The 23,604-nt window shown below is 38.6% G+C and overlaps 1 protein-coding gene across 1 annotated transcript in view; it reads right to left on the bottom strand.

Moving 5' to 3' along the window:
- LOC149795462 (uncharacterized) overlaps window positions 1–23,604 on the bottom strand; it is a 30,767-nt gene that overhangs the window by 1,961 nt on the left and 5,202 nt on the right. The window contains exons 2-3 of the mRNA XM_089963803.1: window positions 3,394–4,010; window positions 792–959 (exon numbers count right to left, since the gene is read on the bottom strand). Of these exons, the coding sequence (XP_089819929.1) occupies window positions 792–959; window positions 3,394–3,982 (757 nt within the window). The 5' untranslated portion in view covers window positions 3,983–4,010. The remainder of the gene's footprint in view (window positions 1–791; window positions 960–3,393; window positions 4,011–23,604) is intronic.

Raw genomic sequence — 23,604 nt, 5'->3', positions numbered from 1 at the left:
ATGGACAGAGAAAGATGCATGCCAGACACATGTTCATATTATGAACAGATGCTCTAAGATAGACAAAGATGCATGCCAGACATAGGGTCATATTATGAACAAGTACTCTAAGATGGACAAAGAAAGATGCATTCCAGACATAGGGTCATATTATGAATAGGTGCTCTAAGATAGACAAAGAAAGATCCATGACAGACATAGGGTCATATTACAAAGAGGTGCTCTAATTAAGATGAACAAAGAAAGATGCATGCCAAACACAGGGTCATATTATGAACATGTGCTCTAAGATAGACAAAGAAAGATGAATGCCAGACATAGGGTCATATTATGAACAGGTGCTCTAAGATGGACAAAGATGCATGCCAGACATAGGGTCATATTATGAACAGGTGCTCTAATTAAGATGAACAAAGAAAGATGCATGCCAAACACAGGGTCATATTATGAACATGTGCTCTAAGATAGACAAAGATGAATGCCAGACATAGGGTCATATTATGAACAGGTGCTCTAAGATGGACAGAGAAAGATGCATGCCAGACACATATTCATATTATGAACAGATGCTCTAAGATAGACAAAGATGCATGCCAGACATAGGGTCATATTATGAACAAGTACTCTAAGATGGACAAAGAAAGATGCATTCCAGACATAGGGTCACATTATGAACAGGTGCTCTAAGATAGACAAAGAAAGATGAATGCCAGACATAGGGTTTTATTATGAAAAGGTGGACTAAAACCAAACAATTTGACTGGTTTTCTGACAAACCGACAAAAACTTACTTTCTGGTGATTCAAATATCACAATGGCAGTGTGGTTTGGTTTACTGTACTTAATATCAGCCACAGGACCTCCTCCTTTTCTCTCATTTTCAAAAAAGTTCAACATCATTTCTTCTGTGGCATTATCAGGTATCCCCCTCACTTCAATCTCTCTTGACAGGATAACATCTGAAAATACAGATATGTGTCAAGTAATAATTTCTGCAATATAACAATTGTACACTACATTAATTTTTATGTGCAAGTTTTAACATACTATTTCTGATACAGTGTTTATTTCCTTTGGTTGTGCCACTATGCTTCATTGCCATGCATATTTAAATTTTTTTCCAAATGTATTGCCTCAAAAATGACTTGTTATGGCATAATAAGACTAGATTCATGTCTCACTCTCTACATATCATAAATCAGGGCATGTTGATACAGGATAGTCATTTGAATTGAATTAAATTGTAGGTGTTCCTTCCCTAACTACTCATTGTACAATGTACTTAGTTAAGTAAATCTGAATATCTAATGCATTTTAAGTAAATTTTTCATCCTTAATCCCATTCCACTTACTCATAAAATGCATTTTAATATCTAGAATTCAGTTCAAACTTTCCACCTAATACCAATATATACATATATAAATGCCAATGTATGCATATCTGCATTTGGAAGAAATTTCACACTGGCCTTTAGAAAATATTTCTTGAGTGAATATACCTTTTATGAGTCCGTGCCAGAGGATTAAGTATGATAAATTTATTTATTATGCATTGAATAATTAGTGGATCTAATCAAGTACAATCTACACATGACAGTGAAGGGGAGACAACTTGTAAATTAAATCCAGTTCTATTCAGTTAATTATCATATCAACAAGTGTCTAAGTACAACAAAATTCCTTTGTTGTTAGCAGAGAAATCATTGTGGCAATGATATGTGGAAAATAAACACAAATCTCAGCATTGTATTCTTACAATTTAAGGAGCATGATGGTTTAGTTTTATGGACAAGTCTTTTTTATTTTCCATAATTTACATTCAAGGATGTGTTAAAAGTATATGGTAAGGTCAAGTACATGAACAGGGACATCACTGATAAATTGTTGAGACTGTAAAGATAGTATGTACTTGAAGAAGACACGGATAACAATTATTACATTTTTACAAACCTATGTAGTTTTCTTCTCACTCTGAGATCAGGTCTGAACATACAGTGCATCTTTAATAGTATCTCACCCTTGATCATCCAAACTATTGTAAACTTTTAATCTAGTCTATGTCACTAAGATGGTTTTAATTTATACAAATTTAATCTCTACTAACATAATGCCCTTTGACAGAGATGTAAAATGTTCTTTCTCCTTGACAAGTTTTGATGATCTAGGTTCTGTTGTATGTACCATATATGGTAAGTCAAAAGAATTGGAGCATTAAAGTATGTACCATTTTATACTTCAAAGTAATAATTTAAACTATTAAGATGAAGAAAAGAATTGATTGATTGATTGATTGATTGATTTTTAAGGGCAATGTGGAGCTATACAGCACTACAAAAAGTTTACATTTGTGTATGAAAATTGGTTCATGATCAATAAGCAATAAAAAGACAAAAAAACAAAATGTTGAAAATAATAAATGAATATTCCTGATTGACAGTTAATATAAATGGCATGTAAAGGATCACTTTAGAGTATTTAAGTTGGATACACTTGGATACATGTAACTAATTTCAATGATCATTATATACAATGTCCTATGACTTTTGCAATTCAATGGCAATTACTGTATATCATATTTAAAAACATTGAAATTCTATTAAATGTTTCCCGAATCAGGGAATATATCTCTGTCAGTACCATAGGAAATGTATAAGTTTGGATCATATCAATAAGTTTGGATCATATAAATAAGCTTGGATCATATAAATATGCTTGGATCATAAAAATAAGTTTGGATCATATAAATAAGCTTGGATCATATAAATATGCTTGGATCATAAAAATAAGCTTGGATCATATAAATAAGTTTGGATCATATAAATATAAATAAGTTTGGATCATATAAGTATGCTTGGATAATACAAATATAAATAAGTTTAGATCATATAAATAAATTTGGATCATATAAATATAATTTTTTTCGATCATATAAATATAAATAAGCTTGGATCATATAAATATGTTTGGATCATATAAATATGCTTGGATCATAAAAATAAGCTTGGATCATATAAATAAGTTTGGATCATATAAATATAAATAAGTTTGGATCATATAAGTATGCTTGGATAATACAAATATAAATAAGTTTAGATCATATAAATAAATTTGGATCATATAAATATAATTTTTTTCGATCATATAAATATAAATAAGCTTGGATCATATAAATATGTTTGGATCATATAAATATGCTTGGATCATAAAAATAAGCTTGGATCATATAAATATATTTGGATCATATAAATATAATTTTTTTTGATCATATAAATATAAATAAGCTTGGATCATACAAATAAGTTTGGATCATATAAATTAACTTCAATGATGACACCATTGTCACTAATATAAAAGTGATATATTTGTCTTGTCATTCATTGGCAAGACAAATACCTTGGAATGAGTCATACACACCTTCAGTGACATCCTGCTTGGCTGGTACTTGCTCCATGTTGGTTTCCTCTGGATCAGATAAGGTTGTAGATTGAGTCCTGGGTGAATCTGTCTGACGACCTGAATTCTGGGGTGTTAATTCATCATTGCGAGTTACAAAATTTGACACTGCCCAAGCACCTCCTGGATGCAGGTATTGATGAGAAGGTGGTTGATTTGCCCATGGTGGAACTGCATAGTTCACACTTAATGGTGGTCTTAAATCAGGATAATAACTATTACCAGGGATGGGGTACATTTGTGCTGGAGGTATATGGTAACCATAGTTGTGAGGTTGTGTCTGGAATAATCCACCATGTTGCATATTACTAAGATAGCCAACAGGTGCTGGAGGTGGATGGTAACCATAATAATAATGTGGCACCTGGAATGAGCCATGCTGTGGTGCATTACTAAGGTAACCAACAGGTGCCGGAGATGTATGGTCAGCATAGTTGGGAGATGACACATGATATGAACCACTGTGTAGTGAACTACCAAGGTCATCAATGGGTCCTTGTGTGGATTGTGGCAACTGTTTGTCAGACATCTTTCAGATGTAGGAGTTCTGCAAAAATCTGAAATAATTAAAGAGAAGAACAATGTGAATTTCAAAAGTGCAGATACTAAGCATGATTTGAACCCTTATGTTCAATTTTTACTTGAACCCTTGTGTGTTCAATTTTGATTTGAACCCTTGTGTGTTTAATTTTGATTTGAACCCTTGTGTGTTCAATTTTGATTTGAGCCCTTGTGTGTTCAATTTTGATTTAAACCCTTGTGTTCAATTTTTATTTGAACCCTTGTGTGTTTAATTTTGATTTGAACCCTTGTGTGTTCAATTTTGATTTGAGCCATTGTATGTTCAATTTTGATTTAAACCCTTGTGTTCAATTTTGATTTGAACCCTAGTGTTAGATTGTGATTTGAGCCCTAGTGTTCAATTTTGATTTAAACCCTTGTGTGTTCAATTTTGATTTGAACCCTAGTGTTAGATTGTGATTTGAGCCCTTGTGTGTTCAATTTTGATTTAAATCCTTGTGTTCAATTTTGATTTGAACCCTTGTGTGTTTAATTTTGATTTGAACCCTTGTGTGTTCAATTTTGATTTGAACCCTTGTGTGTTCAATTTTGATTTGAACCCTAGCGTCAGATTGTGATTTGATCCCTAGTGTGTTCAATTTTGATTTGAACCCTAGTGTTAGATTTAGATTTGAACCCATTTGTTTAATTTTGATTTGAACCACTCTGTGTTCAATTTTGATTTGAACCACTCTGTGTTCAATTTTGATTTGAACTTAGTGTTAAATTGTGATCCTATTGTGTCAAAGGGTGTTAAATCAAATAGTGTATTATATTAGTGTGTTCAATTTTGACTTGAACCCTAGTGATTTTAATTTTGATTTTAACCCTTGTGTGTTCAATTTTGATTTGAACCCCAGTGTTTAGTTTTGATTTGATCCATAGCATTAACTTTTGATTTTAACTCCAGTGTGATAAAGTTTGATTTGAACCCTAGAGTATTCATGTGAGTTCAATCAGTGTGTTACATTTGGCTTGAACCATAGTGTACAATTTTGATTTGATCCCTATTTTATTAAATATGGTTTGAATCCTAGTGTGTTCAATTTTGATTTCAATGCAAGTGTTCAATTTTGATTTGAACTCTAGTGTGTTCAATTTTGATTTGAACTCTAGTGTGTTCAACTTTGATTTTAACCCTTTTGTCTTAAAATTTGATTGGAACCCTGTGTATTCAATTTGTATTGTGTGTTAACTTTATATCTGAACCCTAGTGTGCTAAATTCGGTCTGAACCTAGTGTTATATTGTAATTTGAACCTAGTGTATTAATGTGTGTTAAATTTGAACTGAAACCTAGTGTACAATTTTATTGGAATACTAGTGTGTTCAGTTTTTATTTGAACCTTAGTGTGTTCAATTTAGATTTGAACCCCAGTGTGTTAAATTTTGACTTGAACCCATGTTGATCAAATTGTAATTTGAACCCGTGTGAATGAAGTTCTGATCTGGGCCCCTGTTCAGTTTTGAGTTGAACACTAGTGTGTTGTTTTTATTTTGAACCCTAGTGTGTTCATTTTAATCTGAACCTAGAATTCTCACTGAATTTAACACTAGTGTCAAATTACAATTGGAACCTAGTGTGATTATTTTGATTCTAACTCTTGTGTGTTAAATTTTGATTTGAATCTTGTATTCAATTTTCATTTGAACCCTAGTGTGCTAAATATTTACTTAAACCCTAGTGTGTTACATTTTGATTTAAATTCTAGTGTGTTCAATTTTTATTTGAACCATAATGTGTTAAATATTTACTTTTGATTTGAACGTTCGTGTGTTAGATTGCTATTCAAACCCTTGTGTATTAAAATTTTACCCCATGTATGCTATTTATAATACGAGAAATACCATACATAGTAATTTCTAAGCTGATTCTAATTCAAACAAATACTCTGTTCTGCTGAATTATAATATGCTGGCACATCAGGGTCCATGTTGTTTGTTCTACTGATTAGTCCTAACAATCTGCACAGATCCAGATCTGCCAGCACATTATTCTACTGAAGATCTGGGTCTGTGCAGCTGGCAGTTGGACTCGACTTATAAGTGAGTATATAAAGTAGGTTGCCTTAGTTTATCAGGTTTCGGTAAGAATTTTAGGTGAAAGTCCTAACGTTTATCACAAATTTTGCTTTGAAAATGTAAGACTCTATAGCAGAACAGAAACTGAAGGTCATGTTCTCGACATTGACCCAGCTTGGATTACTCTTTTCGCTAATATAGTAAGAGAATGTAAGATGTTTATTTTCATCTTTCACTTTAGTTCTTACTTTCACGCAAATCAGAACAAAATTGGTATGATCTATCGCATTTAGATTTGTTAACCCACTGACCCAACCACCCCTCCAAAAAAAACCCCAACCCTTTCAATGCTTAATTTAGAAAAACCTCATAAAGTTATTCTTTGAAAACGTTTTTGAAACTGTTTATTCATCAGTGGTACTAATCAATTCAATGTTAGTAATTTTTGAATAAAATTAAAGTCTACATTATGAATTTTGGAGAGAAACAAATAACCCAAGGTTCAGTACACAACATTAGTAGAACATTTCATCTTTCAATATTGATAACACCACCAATTTCATTACGGTATCTTTATCAGAATGATTGCGAAACCCACAAGATTAGCGGAATACATAAGCATGAGGGTTAGAGGCGTCCGAAGGTACTGTTCTTATGTCAGTTGCAAATATTCATTCCTACTCCGCATCACACCCAAAACATTTTATGAAAAATTGAACGCGGTACGTACACTAAGGAGAAGGTGAAGCATTATGAAACTTTTAGTCGCAAAATCAAATTAAATCTCTCGAAGGCGCACCCTTCGACTGGCGTCTTGGGGGCAATAACCCCATCGCACCGCCACAGAGTCCCACGTTCAATTTTTAGCATGCACGTTTCATTTCCTACATATACAAAGCAGAATATTCAATATAAAGATTAATTCTGTATAAATGTAACAAAAGCACTCCAGACTAGCACACACAGACGAACAAACATTTATTGCATAGGCTTTTCACGATTTTTTGTTATTGTTATTCTGTTGCATAAAAGTAAATGAATTCCGAGAAAAGAAATAATTTATACCTACGATGATTTAACCAATGATTATTACAATACATTTCATCTTTCTAAAGAGATAGCACCACCATTTTCTTTATTATAATTAATATGATGTCTGCAAGATAGCAGAATATGGACGTCAGATATTATATTCAATTAAATCAGGAATCTGACAGTAACCCAGTTTCATTTTTAGCACAGAAGTTTATTTAGCACTGTTAGTAAATAGTGCAATATATAGGATAAATGTATAATCAACATAAATCTAAAAAAAACATACCGTACTCAGACTAATATATAATGATCTGTTTAGATCAGTTCTCGTGATTTATTTTTTAGTGTTAGTAATTGTATTATGTCTCAATGAAATACTGCGAACTATGCAAATTTCCCACAAAGCCGAATGAGCTGCTTTGAAATAGTTCACTATTAAATTGGCAATGCAAAATAAACTGCTCAACTTACCTGGGAATAAATGCAAAAGATCATACTTGTAACATCCGTAAATGTTACATTTAAATCTAAGACAAAACTTAACAATATTTCACATGATCAGAATCAGCCAGTAATGTTGTCCAAATCAGCCTGTCTTTCGGTCCGAATAAGCCTTACTCCAATAAGCCATGGTCCGTATCAACTTCCATCCAAGTTGGTTAACATCGATACACTTTTGATCAGCAGTTGCTATTATCATCACCGCACCGGTGGCTTAGTGGTTAGAGCGACCGCCTCGGATGCGGGAGGTCGTGGTTCGATCCCTGGCCGAGTCATACCAAAGACCTTTGTACTTTTGGCGCTCAGCATTAAGAGGTTAGTGTTAGGACTGGTCGGCCCGGTGTCAGGATAATGTGACTGGGTGGGACATCATGCTACATGTCTGCGGCATGATGTCCTAAGTGCTAGACACCACTATAAGCAGGCAGTGCCACAATGCAGACATCGTAGCGATATGACTGAAAATGTTTTAAAGTTACATTAAAAAATCCAAATCACACACATACTATTATCATGCCCATGCAGCTGGTTACAGACTCAACAGAGGATTTCGAAAATTACATCCTGTAGCCAAAACTAACAAAATTAAAAGATTACGTCTGCAATATGTAGGACAGTGGTCACAATAACAATCGACGTAAATGTTACGCATATCCAACTGACGTAACTTATCAAGAAGTCGAACCAAAACAGCCAGAATATGTCGTCAATTGGAAACCGAGCAGATGTCTCTCATTTAGCTTCGTACAATCTAGATTACGAATATTGTTTGTGTCGATGATGTGTTTTCAAAACTTGGGAAGTTCCTATGACCTCTCAAACAAGTTCAGAGTTAGTGCTAGCTTTAAAAAATCGTCTTGAAACAAACTGCGAAGGCAAACACACCAAGTCACCAATTTCTTCAACCATACTTTCAAAAAAGAAGTTAAGAAACAACATATTCCTTTTCTTTCACCACTGAAAATCCTAAAACAAAAACCAGTGTTGTCGAATATTTTCAAAGAAATTTGAACAACATATGTATAAATCTTTTTTATATCAACATACTTTTAAATAAATCGACTTGTTACAAGGTCTTGTCAAAGCTTACAATCAATCATACTGTATTGTCTTAATGGGGCAAATTCAACATAGAAGACAGAACATGTACACATTAAGTTTAAACTCTCCACTCCAAACACAAATTTAACCTATTCTCTTTCTTTAAAATAAGAAAATCGTATTAAATCCATATGAAGAGTGCAAGGAATCACAGCGACCTGATTTGTGTTTGAACTCGGAGAGCAAATTCTGCACGAATCATTTCTTCAGAACTGAGGTATTTTGTCAGATAGTAATACCTCATGTTTTCCATACCTGGCAATGTCAGCTTTCACTTTTGGCAACACTTCTTTTACTGTCTTATTATAACGTTTGTTTTAATTTAACTTCAAAAAACATGGGAATAGTAGTCCACTTGGACTAAATATTCTTGGTTGTCAAGTTCACACTGATCTACGCCTGACTTTGCCTCGAAGCAGCATTTACATCGTGACTTTTGAGTTGCTCCTAATGCTGCTGAGAAAAATATGTATTGCATGTTTCAACGTTAGCAATACAGTTTTCTATTTCTTGGATCACGTTGGGCAATACATAGCTTATCACACAGTCTTGTATAATTATTATGTGACTGGAGTGCAGTTTTTCCATTATCCAACCTTTCCATGTATCTGGAACTACTACATGGTCACTTTTGAAACTTAACCCATTTTGTAATTAATGTCAGTTCCTCTCGGAACGGAAATTAGTACTGTATTTCTTGTTTAGGTGTCTTTTCTCTACCGAGCATCCTCTCTAAATGGTCTTTGTCAACTGTCTTAAAACTTTAAACCTGTTTTTTTTTTCTCTGTGAATCTCGGTTATTCCTTGAAACTGGTAAGTACAAAACCATGTTCGTATGCTCCAATGCTTTCTCCGTGAATGAGCAAGCATCAATCTTAAACAAATGTCACTATCCCAAACTTTCTAGCTGCGGGGCAAATATGCACTACTCAAATTATCAACTACGTGTATATTGTTTGTAGACCACAATGAAGTCACATTTCTTCAGCTTTAAGAGCAGTCTTTGCAGCGCGTTAGCTACAGTTTTCTTGCAGGTAATTCAAGTGCTTTGCCATCACTTTCGAAGCCTACTAGTCTCTCGTAGATGTAGTTCTCAAACCTTTACATTCCAGATTATATCACTAGTAGCTTCTCTGTTGATTTGTGCATAATTTACCTCAGTTCCTGTGAGTACACGTGAGGTATTACAGGAACTGGGTGCTCTCTTGTTGTAAACATCGTACTGAAGAATAGTGTCTTTGTTATGGTCAAGTTAATTCAGCACTGTGCTGATTCAATTTTTCTTCAATTTCTTGCAAGCATTTGTCATGAATTTGATCCCAATACAAACCAGTGTCCACCCTATTCAACTGCTCCAGAGGGTGTTATACTTCTGACATCCTTAGCCCTAGTTCTGCATACAGTTCATATACATAGTACCTAACAGCTGGTGCGTATCCGCTGGAGTAGACGTTTCTCGGAGTGTCTCGACCTAAGCACGTGTCCAGGGGGCGTGGCGTCTCTCTGCCTCATTTCATCATATCTTTTTTGTTCGATTTCATGTTCTTTTTGCAACACCATTTAAACAATTATCTAAGCTTTCTCTCTTTGCTAGCAATAACAGCATCTTCATCAATTCCCCAAAATAGAACACCATCATGAATACTTTCCGCCTTGGAACCCTTCCAAAAATGCATGCGTACTCTGGGATTCTACCAGCACTGGTGATATACTAAATGGAAATTTTGTCTGTCCTCACCGTCCCCATGGCATTCCATGTGGTGAGTTTGCAAGATTCCTCATCTGATTATAACATGCCCAAACCCATTTTTTCTTTATTTACTTTTCTTTTTGTGCATCAATTATAGTAACTATTCTTTCTATGTTCATGTCAAAACATCTTCTATTGCTGGAATCGGGTATTTGTCTCTTCAGTTTAAAAAAAAATGAAATTTATTTCAAGATTCTGGTTTACGTCCTTATTTTCTTGTTGCTCTTCATACCATATTAAAAATCCAATCGGTCGGTTCTTTCAATGTTGTCAATATTCCCAGTTTCATAAGTCACTGAATTTCCCATAAAATTACTTGAAATCTTACTTGACTATATCTGAAGCCAAGGGACAATTAGGAAGCAATGGTAACTACTGAATTTAGTAAGAAGATAATGCATGACAATGCTTTGGGGGATTTGATTTCTCTCCAGACCATGGCAGCGACGAGAAACATTTCCACCCTATAATATCAGACCAACTCCATGATTAACTCAGTTTGAACTTGCTCTGGAAAAAATTGTGAACATGATCTTGTATGCTGACTTTGACAATACTCTAGAATTCAATAGTTTAAGAGAAGTAATCATAGACTATTAAAACAAAACATGGAACACGAAGAAATGGACATAGTCGAAGAGGGTGACGTTTACCGTCCATAACAGAAATTAAGGCAGTCAGATACCAAGTGCAGAAGAAGAATAGAAAAACACATACAAGATATCGCGATGGACAGAACAGGACCAAGATTTATAGTCTCTTGTTTTATGGTCGTAAATTCTGTCATCCTAGTTAAGTTCAACACTGTCAATATCTGATGATTAATCAAAATAAAAGTTTGAAGATTATCTGATAAAAGCTTCGGCACTCATCTCAGAAAAGAAGATATTAAAAGAGTGGTATTAAGATCGGAGTGACCATCCCATGCTTCCACTAAATGTCTTAGAGACTTGAAACTCGTTTGGAACAGAATACCTAGACTTTCCATTCATCCAAAATACTCGACAATCGTTTTAAGGAGAAATTAAAGTGTAAAAAGTTATTAAAGGTCATCCCCTGTCAAAAACAAGATGAATAAATAAAAAATTTACTACTTCTGTCCCATAGCTACTACACGAGTTCTTGGAATCCAGTGCTGTCTGCTAAGATAAACTTCTACATCGAAAAACAAAAGATATTCAAGCTTAGATGACCAATACAGACGAGATATCGACCAGGAAACCATTGCCGTTTAATATCTCAGGGACCTCGTGGGACCACGTGATATTTGTCATCGTATTTTCGGAAAATGTATGTACTCTCTATACTCAATTCTAAAATAGCAGTGTCGGAATATTTAACTGAATAGTTCGATATTAATTACAATATGTGTTTTACACACGATTGGTAGTAGGGAACAGCCCACTTGAGATAACGGTGCAGAATCTGACTATCGGTAATCTTTGACGTTTCAGAAGTTCCTTTGGCACTAGGGGACTCCAGCCATCCTCTTCGTCCTTTTTCGCGTCCAGGCATGCATATCGAGCGGAATGCAACACAGACAGTGTCGAGTGCGTGACTTTCTTCTCACTTGACGTAAAAGTCTAATCCCTGAGGTACGTGCTTGCACGTAACCGGGGTGTCGTCAGGTATGTGGCTCCATTCCCGCCTGACGATCAGTTAAGTAGCAGGCTTTGAGTACATTAAAGTGTTCAGAGGCAGCACTTGCTTACTACTCGACGAGAAACTGAAAAGCCTGCCGTGCAGGCATTAAAGCGTCGCACATGACAAACTGGTTCTACACGACTAAAATCCATGAGTGAGTGAGTGACTGACTGACAGTCTTGCCATAGTGAATCGAGCGAACAGAGCGAGCTAGAAATGGAGAGAGAAGCATCAATAGGAGGTGCGGTACCATTTAGGTTACAAGCTACCGCTGTAATACCGGCACCTACACAACAGGCCCTCAAGACCCTATTTAGGACACACGGTACTAATTATACGGAAGAACTGTGAACCAGTCTAGAACAAGGGTGAACAAATAATAGAGTATATACGGGTTTGGTGGTCCATAATTGGTTAATAATGAAATTAAAATTTTAAAAAATATAGACAAAATTCTATTGATGCTATTTTAGTATTTTTACAGGCTTGACTTAGGAGTACTCAATAATGAAAGTAGCACCTGATTCATTTGGTGCAGAATCAAAAACAGAACAGAAAAACATGTAGATTGAACAAATGCCGCGGGTCATATGGTGTTCTGCACACAGAAGCTTGCACCAAAGATATTTATGCATGGAGAAATATAAGTCTGATCATCAGCACACAGAAATGTTAAGTTATTGAATTTTGAATATGATGGTGTTTCCATATGTTTACTATGGGAGTTGAATTAGTACCGCGACTCCTTTAGAGCTTTATTCGCCAGATTGAGGCTAAGGACAGGTGGCAGAGCTAAAGATCTAGGAGTCACAATGTGAAGCGGAATGCGTTTGAAAACGTCATCAGCAATGGGAAATATAGTATGCCGCCGCGAAAACAGTTTGAGTTTAAACTGATCTTTTTGCGGATCTTAAAGTACGCCACGTACACAAAAATAATTTATTCAAAATTTGTGTCAATTAGGAAAATTTTAAAATTGGAAAAATTTGGCTCTAATTAGAAGTGTGGATTACACAGAATTAGGTTATAAATTTTCTTTATAGTACGTTTATGGCGTTTCAGAAAAAGTTCCGTACTAGCCCGGCTTTTTCTTTTCTTTGAATCGCCCAGGCATGCTAGCCTGTAGTGACAGACGCACACAAACAAAAGCCCAAGACCCATGCTTGCACGCTGGACTGGGTTTCGTCAAGTGGTTAATAATTCCTCACGCGAGATGACATGCATTAAAGCGGATAGGAGCGTGACTCTTTATCCCTCCCGACGATAAATTAAGAAGCCAACGGTGCTGACATTAACCAATCGCAAAAGGACGAATGGCCATATTCGACTACAATTATTTCATTGATTGATTGTCAGTCTTGCCACGGTGCGTACACTAACCAGCTACACGTGGCGACTTGATCGAACACGAATATAATTCAAGATAAGTAACATTCTTGTCATTTATTTTCGACCCGTCCACTATGATGAAAAATTAGTGAGCCATTAAGAATACGAATATTAAGTGAAGCCATGTGGTTTTTTTTTCTTCAAGAAAAAACAGTGGAACACCTGCTGCGCCGGGTGGAAGGATTAGAAGACTACCCTTGCAAACGTCACCTGAATAAGGCGATTCCAACGTTTAAAACTGCAAATCGACTCACAAAATATGTATTGGGGGAAAGACATGGAGAAGATAAAAAGTACTTGGGCGACAAAGGGTAGAAGAAAAGGAAAAAGAATGACAGGAACAGTGGCGATATAAGCTAGAACTGCTCCATATGCCCTTAGTTTGAGGAGATGGAAGCGGATGCATATGTGCACAGTTAAAGGTTTTCCATTTCCTTCATTCATTTGTATGGAAATGAATATAAAAAGACGATGTGTTGCTTGTGGAGCATGGCCCAGGAGGTCTAGAATTTAAGATGGGTGCGGCCAGAAAAGACCCAGCTCTTCTCAGGGCTAAAAGCAAGGATTGTTTTCAATGCGATCCTGTCTTTTAGAAACAGAGACACATCTCAACCATTGCCAAAATACTGTGTTTTTGTGAGTACATTTCAGTAGTGAATAGGGATGGTTTAGGGTCTAGGGTCAATACTATGGAAAATGTGGCATATCGACTATAGGGTCTATGTAAATTAACATTAGGCAAATAACATTAGTTTTCCATAGACCCTGAGACTTTTTTCTATGCAACATATCCACAATAGGGTCAAGGGGAATTTAACATGGGAAAAGAAAATTAGTTTTTCCCATTGACCCTATAACTGGACAAACAGGACAAACATCATATCTATTATACGGTCAATGGGAAATGGAACAGGGTCGGGACCTTATTTTAATATGGTCCCGACCATATGGGTCTATGGAAATTGAACATGGGAAATTTAAACAGGGAGAGGTCTCAATTGAAAAAAGGGGTAGGCAATGAAAGTCAAGGTCTTTTCGAGGCATATGAAGGGGCCCTGAAAAGGGCCTTTGGGTTTCTTCTTCTAACTCCTCCACTTCTTCATCCATCCCTTTATCTTTCCCAAAATTCCTTTGTTCTTCCTCTTTTCATTTTCCGGTATCCAGTCCAGGTGACCCATGGCTCGGAACTTGTTCTGGATTTTCATCCAGTTAAGGTTAAGTCTCTCTAGTTCTTCCTTTTTCTTTCTATTTTCTTCTTCTTTCCTCTCTTTTCTCCACCTCTCCTTAATCTTCTTCACTTCCTCATCTAAGACACATATCATCTCTTCTTCCACTTTCTTCACATTTTCACTACCCTTTTTTACAAAGAACCAGTCTGACCTTTCTTCTATCTCTTCCAAAAACCTTCTTAACTTCTGTTACCTTGTCCATGACCTCTTTTATTGTCCCCACTCTGACATAGGGGGGATTTATCAACCCTCTCAATCTCTTGACTTCTTCTTCTATTAATCCCTCTATCATTTCTCTGTCTAATTTCATTGCGTTGACATAGTGAAGACTGTTTCTTAACTTCCATTCTCTTTCTATCCTTTCGAAACATATTCTCCGTCCATCATCCAAAAGTAAATATTCCTTAAATTGTTAAACAGTTGGGACACTTCCATCTTCGTTTTGGTTATTCCGTGGAATGGCGCGAACGACGAACACTGATGAGGGTTCTTATATGGAAAGCGCGGACGTGAAGGAAAACATTCCCTACTTTTCTCATCTCATATTATCTACTATCCACATACGCGAAGCAGCAATAAACAAACCCCAAATATACCATCCACACACGCCAATGAGCAAAAATCAAACCCAATAATCTACTATCCACACAAAAGCACGTGAGCGCTTACAAAACCCAAACTATACTATCCACACAAGTCAAGCAGCAAAATCAAACCCAAAATACCATCCACACAAGCCAATGAGCAAAAATCAAACCCAATAATCTACTATCCACACAAACCTACGTGAGCGCTTACAAACACACAATCATATACATAAACACATACAATCTTAACAGGAAAAGAGTGAGTGTTTATAAATACACAACTTCACATACACACATTGGCAAATGGATTACTTTCTCTTTTCAAGTTTTTTGGCTAGCAGAAAAGAGTGAGTGTTTATATTTACACTGCTCTACATACACGCATTGGCAAATCGATTACTATTTCTTTTCTAGAGGTTGGGGTAGCCCTGAAAAGGAGTGTTTTTTGTGTGTAAACTTGAAGCTATGGCCATCTTTTACGTTTTAAGATTGCGGCCTCCTCTGACGATAGGCTTTCTCCCAGGATAAGGTCTGCTTCTTCGGAAAGAGAAGAAGAACTCATTGGTATCGATACGACAGGTTCAGGTTGCTGCTGCTGCTGCTCTTGTTGTGTTGTTGTGTTCCTGTTGCTGCTCTCTCTGCTGTTTCTGAAGTCTGTACTTCTTTGTCCATTCTTCTTTCTCCCTGTTAATTTCTTCTCTGAAGAGCTCTTCTATCAGGTCTTCAGTGACTTTTAACATTCTCACATTATCTATTCTGGCTTCGGTATCAGACTGTGTCTGACCCTATGCAAACTCACGTAGGCTTCGTTTAGCTTAGCTAGTCTGGAGCACATGTTCGTAGGAGGATGAGTCGATAATGGAGGATTAGACTGGAGACTGCCCCGGTTTTAAAGTCAAAGCGCGGACGTGAAGGAAAACATCCCTACACAGTTTTCGAGTTGGAACGTTCAATGAGTGTTATGGGAGGGATAGAGAGAAATCAAAGAGCATGAATCAGGATTCCTATAGCAAAACAAACCACAAAGGCATTTTTTTCAAATACAACATTTTTATTCAAAATCACTTTACACTAACAATTAACCATTCAATATAACATCAAACATTTTTTCAAACAACAAACATTTTTTCTCCAATAACACTCTATTTTGGACAAGGCTGACAACGTTGTGAATGAAATTGTGATTTCCACTGTTGGAAGTCATTAGGCCATTGATGGACACTACGTTTCCTAGCTTGAGACAAAAGATAAGTGTAATGGTCACAGAACCATCAATCTACTTTCACATCGTTTCTAGAAGAAGAACCAGGATCAAATTGAGTTACTAAATGTTCTAAAGAATAGCCCAGACTGCGATGATGCAGAAAATACACACAATATTGTCCACACACCAAGGAATCTGTGCCTTGTAATTTCACATTATTGAATCATGTGGTCTGAGCATTTCTTCTCATAAAGTCAATGATATCGTCTTCCAAAGGAGGCAATCCATACGAATCAAAATATTCCACACATCCTTCTTGAGGAAAGTAGACGGCTACTCAGTGGGTTCCTGGGAGATGACTGTCGTCTGTGTTGATCACATAAGCTTGATGGTCTTGAGGTTTGCGATGAGGGAGTTCATCTTTCACACATACGACAGGATTCCAAGAACCAGTGTACGAACTGTGGTTCAAAAGATAGTAAAGTTCCCAGGTATCCATTTTTTGTTTTCTTGTTTTTTTTCTTCTTCACAGGTTATGATAAGTGATCAATTCGATCCTGACTTTTTGCTTGAAAATGTCTGACAAGTAAAAGGCGTTTAGCTCCGACTTCTTACCCTGGTCAAAGAGAGATTCGATGCGACGGCACTCCAGAGACGTTAATGGACGAGAAGAATGTTTATCCAAGCCTTTATACCACTCATTCAACACGAATTCTATCTCGATTAGACCCCAAGCTTTGTCCAGATATTCGTCCAATTTTTCTTCTTGACTCAGCATCAGACATTTGTCGTGTTGAATTTGACTGGGATGATCGTTGTGACATCCATAGCACTCTTCCTTGATCAATTCTTTCATTTTATCTGCCAGGACTGTAGCAAAACAAGAGACTAAATGGGCTTCTTGTTCTGGCCATCTTGACTTCATCATGATAACTTCTTCGTCTTTGTCTTGGGATTCTTCTTCTTTCATGGTCTCCTCACATTCCATATCCAAAGTTTCTCCACTAGGTAAAGAGGGATAACAATCTTCCATAGCTTCTAATAATCTCGAATGACTTCTCTTAAACTGTTGATTTCTATGGTATTGTCAAATTCTGCATACAGGAGGACGTTCACTGTGTCAGGTAGAGGATTAGTAAACTGAAGTTCCACTCGAATCTGACCGGATTTTATAGGGTGGAAATGTCCCTCGTCGCTGCCTTGGTCTGGAGTGAAATCAAAAGCCCACAAGCCGTAGCCTCCTGTATAATCCTCGTACGATATGCCGTGACTGGTGTTGGTTCCTAACTGTCTGGTGGCTTCATACAGGGACAAGTAGGACCTCAAGTAATTCCTGTCACCAAACTTAGGCTCAAAGGGTCGGGTACACAGTGTCTTGCCATCGCGACTGACTTCGATCTTGGCTACGTTGTAATGATGAAACAGGAAAGGATTTTCGTTGTGGACTTCGTTGAAGGCTGAATTCTTGACGATACCAATGATCAAACGCTTGGGTAACTGGCCTTCGATCATGGATCGCTGTCCAGCAGGAATAGTGAACGTTTTTATTTCCACGCGTCGTATCGGATACTTGGCGGTCGTTCTGCTCAACGTGTGACTGATGTCGTTTCCCACTTTGGGTAACACTTCCACGCGTCGCACGTACAGCCTGGCTTCTTGGAGGATGGTTTTGTACTCGTTAGCATGGGCCATCAAATGGAAAGCGGTACTGCTACGATTCAGTCTCAGGCGAATATCCACTCCGTTCAGTAAATACTTTTCTTGTAACCACATGTCCAAATGCAAACTATCCATCAGTTCTAAACTACGTCCTTGCAGAATTTTATTTCTACGTGTGTTAAACCCCACATTGTGAGGATTGTCATCTGCTGTGAGGGCTGTGTCGTTAAATTGTTATCACCCGCTGTGTCAGGTTTCCATACCAAGCAAGCATCCAGATGAGTATTCTTTGCTTCTTTTCCGTACGTCAAGAGATTTTCCAGGTAGGCACGATAAGGGTAAGTATCCATGCTGCTGCTGACCAGTTTGTTATTCAAGTATAAATCCACTTCGCTCAACAAGGAATGCATGAAATTGTTGACAGGAGCTACTCTAGCATCACCTCCTGGATAGGTGTTGTCCATTTTGACCACTTTGACTTTCAAATAACTGCTATTCAGATCGATGTAATCTTCGGGCTGACCTTTGATATCAAACTCGATGGGAGCTGAATCCGTCAAAGAGGAGACGGGATGAAATTCCACCCACTGGGATTATTGCATGGTCATCATGGTGGGTGGCATGGCAAACAGATCCAGTTCCGACTTGTAACAAGCGCAAGACTCTCGGTGAATCATTTTTTTCTGTCTCAATACTTTAATAATCGAAAACGTCTAACATTTCTTCTTTTCTTTATCTTTCTAGCTTTCGAAGTGTGAAGTCTGGTGAAAAGGTGTTTTCTTCTTCGTCTCTTTCTGCCTTGTCCTTGCTGTCTCGTCAGGGAAGTTGGAATGCCTGACTCAGTAGGGTTCAGGGAATTTATAGGAGTTTCTCGTCGACCCAAAAGGTCTTTGCCCGTTTGCAACAAGACATTTTTACCTGCTCTCAAGAAATCTTCTTTTGGGTTTTGTTTGTCGATGATGACATTTTGGAGAAATTCTTTGCCGTGTGTCAATGCGGCATCTTTCAAGGCGTGCAATCCGCGTGTTAAAATCAGTTTCAACACCGGAGCCACCGAACGAAAAGCCGATTTTAACATATCTCCTAAACCGTGTCCTCGCTGTCGAGCAACCCCTCGGTACACTGGATACATGACTTACAACTCGTTAGAGAACCGTTTTCGAAAATGGAGTTTCACCGTGACTTTTCCTTTGGTAAATGGAATATTTTGTCCCAGATCTCCTTTTATAGCAAAGTTGACCGTGTCCAAATACGACTTGCTGACAGGCAAATAGTGAGGATGTACAAATTCGCGGTGTACGTGATAAGTGTTTCCACCCTCCTCATCAGTGCCCGTGGCAGAATCCACTTTGAAAGGAATGACACGCAGTAACGGTACAGAGGTGTGTCCCACCACGTTATACTCCACCACATCGGAGTACACAAAGATCAAATTCAGTCCCTGGTTCAGTTCTACCGGGGAACGAAATAACTTGGTAAAAGAATCGTTGTCGGAAATGACTGGTAATTCGTTTTTCTTGATCATGGTCATTCTCATGTCCATGTCCCCGCCCAACGTGTCAAACAATTCAGGACAAAATAAAATAGACATGATTTTACCCCCGTCAAATTTCATCAGGAAGCGACGAGCTGCTTTGTGGTACTCCATGGTGACTCTTTTTTGACACTTTCCAAAGCTTTAAGAAACACGACATTAAATCTGGAGGTAATGGTGCTGACCAAATGTTGACCACTAAAATAATAGCCTGAAGGAACGAACAAGTGATAGGTCCACTTTTGAGTTTTGTCATCATAGGTTTTGTGATCATATTTGACATGGGTATTCAAGTACTTTTGCAATGGTTCGTCATGAACTTCCACTGAAAAATAATTTTGATTGGGAAGGACATTGAGGACTTGGGTCGGGTGAATGATTTCTACCAAAGCCACTTCCCAATGGGCTTCGTGATCTAATTGCATGGTCTGAGGTAATTTGACCGTGTAACAGCACAACGTGTTCTTGGGAAACACCTCCATGGAACTGTCACTGGGTAAGGTTAAGTAAAATTGGTTGTTATTGCTCGTAATTCCAGAGTTCTGTGGCTGTCCGACGGGTTACTGGACGTCAGAGGTGTGTCTCCGCCCAAAATGGGATTATTGTTGTTATTGGAGTGGTGACTGGCACTGGTACTGGACACAAGGTTCCCGTTGTTCCCGTTCGATGTGAATTTCAGGGAGGGATTGGGAGCAGGTAACCGATGCAACTGCTTAATAAAATGGTCCACAATTGTTTGTCTCCTTGTTGCAAAACTCAAATTGGCAATGGCTGCCCCGATGACACAATACACCACAAAGATTTGGCAGAAAAAGACGATTTGCGTTTTACGCACACGTTCTCCACACCACACCCACAAGAGTTGTTTCAATAAATCTTGCAGAGAAGAACTGGGTGAAGGAGTGGTCCCCGTAGCTGAGTCTGTGTGAAAGGGCATGATGGTCACTTCTTTTTATAGTCGATGACTTGCGAAGCGTCGATCCAAGAATCAAAACTGGGTGGATATCCTTTCCAGCGTACTTTGACTTCTTTGACACGTCGTTTGCCCACTTTACGGGTTCTGCGTTCGAGAATGCTTTCGATGTCGTACACGTCGTCTTCTTTTTTGGTGACACGTTGTAACTCGGGTAAGCAAAACGTTCCTTTGAGCACTTCTTCGTTCATGTCTTCCAATTTATAGACGGCAGGATGACGGCCATGCACTGGTCCAGTGACACGAAACAATTCGGTGGTCCAGTTAGGTAAGTAACCTTTGTCGAAAGTGCGTTTGGTTTTGCCAATGCGCACCCAATCTCCTACGGCCAACACTCCACTTTTCTTGGGGACAGCTCTCGTCGGGGACGTACCAAACAGGCGATCAGACACCAACACTTCGTTCTCGGGAGTCACCTCTTGCGGGGCACGTCCAATCCTTCGATGGTAAGATTGGTTGTACGCTTGCACCAGGTGCGGTAAGATGTCGATGTACTTCAGAGTGTGGTGATGCGTAAAATATTTCCACATGCGTTCTTTCAAAGTGCATTGAAAACGTTTCGCGATGCTGGCTTTGGTTTCAGGATTCTCGGTGGTAAAAAAAATGAATATCACGTTTCTTTAATTCTTTTTGGAAAGCTTGGTTCAGAAATTCGGTACCTTTGTCCGTTTGCATCGAAGAGGATGACGACCACTTTGTTTCAACACTCATTTCAGGGCTCGCACTAACTCACTGCTCAATTTGGAAGTCAAGGGTACGACCCAGGCAAATTTGGAAAAGACGTCGATGACACAAAACAAATAGTTGTAGCCACGATTGTAGCTGGCCAAATGAGAGACATCGGCTAAATCGGCTTGCCATTGATGATCGATGCCTTCCACTTGGGTGCGACTTCTGGAAAACTTGCGTCGAATGGGTTTGTGTAAAGTGTAGGTAGCTTGTTCTTGTAACGATCGTTGCACTTGAGGTAAACGGAGACTTTTCAGTCGAGTTTTGGCAGCACGATAAAATTTTTGAACTCCTGCGTAACCTGCAGGATGGGAGGGATCGTAGTAAATGCTGGCTAACACCTTCTCCATTTTTTCTTCTTCTTAATAAGGCCCCCACTCTTCGAGGATGCTACTTTGGGTGGGACGAAAGGGTGGTTTGGAAACGGATTTACGTGTCCGATGGGCTACGGGAGTAGAAGTCGAAGGTAGTGGTGGAGGTGGCAATGGAATGGCTTTGGTCTTCTTTTCTTTTTTCACTTCTGGTTTCCCTTCTTTCTTTTTCACTTCTGTCGAAGGAGGAGTGGACATCGTCTTTTTAACCCAAGCTTTCATTTCTTCTCGTTGGGGTGTGGGGGACGGGGTCAACAAGGATGCTGCAATCTTACTAGACATGGGAGCTGCTGACGGTGGTTGAAACACTTCTCGTATCTCTTCTTCCTCAGGTCTTCGTGGGGTAGCATCTCTGGTGACCCCTGGGGATGGTAGTAGTGGTGGTGGTGGTGGTGATGGTGTAGGGGATGGACTTTTCATCAAGGTCTTAAAATCTTTCAGAGTGGGAAGAGCTGTTTCGTCTAAAGCTTTTTGATGAAAGAGTTGCAGTCGTTGCAAGAGTTGACCGTACTTTTGCGATTTTTCTGTTTCGGACAAATCTTGGCGATCCATCAAGGACTGCAATTCGTGTTGTAACTGGCACATCTCGCTCAAATTGGGATTGGGAGGTAAATGCGGGGTGCGTTGTTCTTGCCAACGATAGTATTCCATCCATCGTTTGTAAGGCACTAAAGCTAGTTTTCGTCCTTGCATGGGATGTCAGGGGTCAATTCTGAGATCTTGGGACTCCAGAGGGCCTTTTTATCTTGCTCCCACCAGTCCTCCAAACATGGTTCCCAAGACTCCTTTCAGCAATGGACCTTACAAGAGGGGTAAAATTCCTCCATGTTGGACCAACATCTTCTTCTTTTGTCCAATGGGAATTTTCTTTTGAACCATTTGGCGAAGAACGTGACGATGTTTGCCTAAGCATTGTTTCTGGTGTTTGGACAAAGGGATCGTGCCTTTCAACACGTTCAAACAACATTCGCACACGGTATCGATGACCTCTTTGGAGGCTGTTTGAATGAGTTTTTTTCGTAGGGGTGGAGAAGCTTTGGACAGGACAGATAACATGCCCCCATGTTTGACTAAACGAGCAGGCAATCCTTTCCTTTTCTTTCCTTGGGGTTTAGAAGAGGGATGTTTTCTGGAGGGTGACATCTTTGAGTCTTCAGGAGCACCAAAAACACTGATACACCTACTTGGTGACAGACCTTTTTTATACTGGAACGCGTCGCCACTGATTGTCTTTACGTCGTATTAACTTGAGGACAGGCATGACACGTCGTGCAGGGGTACGCAACAGACTAAATAGAGCCAGTTCTTGCTTGGACAAATCCAGTAAACTTTGTAACATGCCCGATCTTTCTTGACCTTTGATTTTGGGAGCAGGTACTTTGTAAGCAGCGGCCACTGCCGCTAAATTGGAGGGTCCTGCCACTGGGGAAGTTCTTGGTGTCATCAACGGAGAAGTTCTTGGTGTGATCAAGGTCTCCAAGTAGATTTCAGTTCTTGGTTTTCATCAACGGAGAAGTGAATGAACCTGAGGCTACCGGAGACGCGGTCACCGCCGTTGCAGGTCGTGGTTTGCGAGTGTAAGGTTGCGTCCTGGCCGAAGTGCCTCTCTTGCGACTTGTTTTCTGTGGGCTTTTCTTTTTCTGTAGACTTTTCCTCTGCTTCCTTTTTTGAGGGCTTTTCTTTTTCCGGGGTGGTGACCGGTAAAAGGAGGGTCCCGCCACTGGAGAAGTTCTTGGAGACACGTTTCTCCTTGGGGAACTGGTCTTGCCACCGTGGCTCTTTTTCTTCTTCTTGGAGCTTCGTTTGGCTTTTTTCTTGGGGAGAACTTTGGGAGCATTAGGATCCCATCTTAAGAGATAGCGA

The sequence above is a fragment of the Sinohyriopsis cumingii genome, chromosome 7, assembly GCF_028554795.1.
Source record: "Sinohyriopsis cumingii isolate HCF-2022 chromosome 7, ASM2855479v2, whole genome shotgun sequence".
Classification (NCBI taxonomy): Eukaryota; Metazoa; Mollusca; class Bivalvia; order Unionida; family Unionidae; genus Sinohyriopsis; species Sinohyriopsis cumingii.
This window is presented reverse-complemented; position numbering and strand designations above follow the sequence as displayed.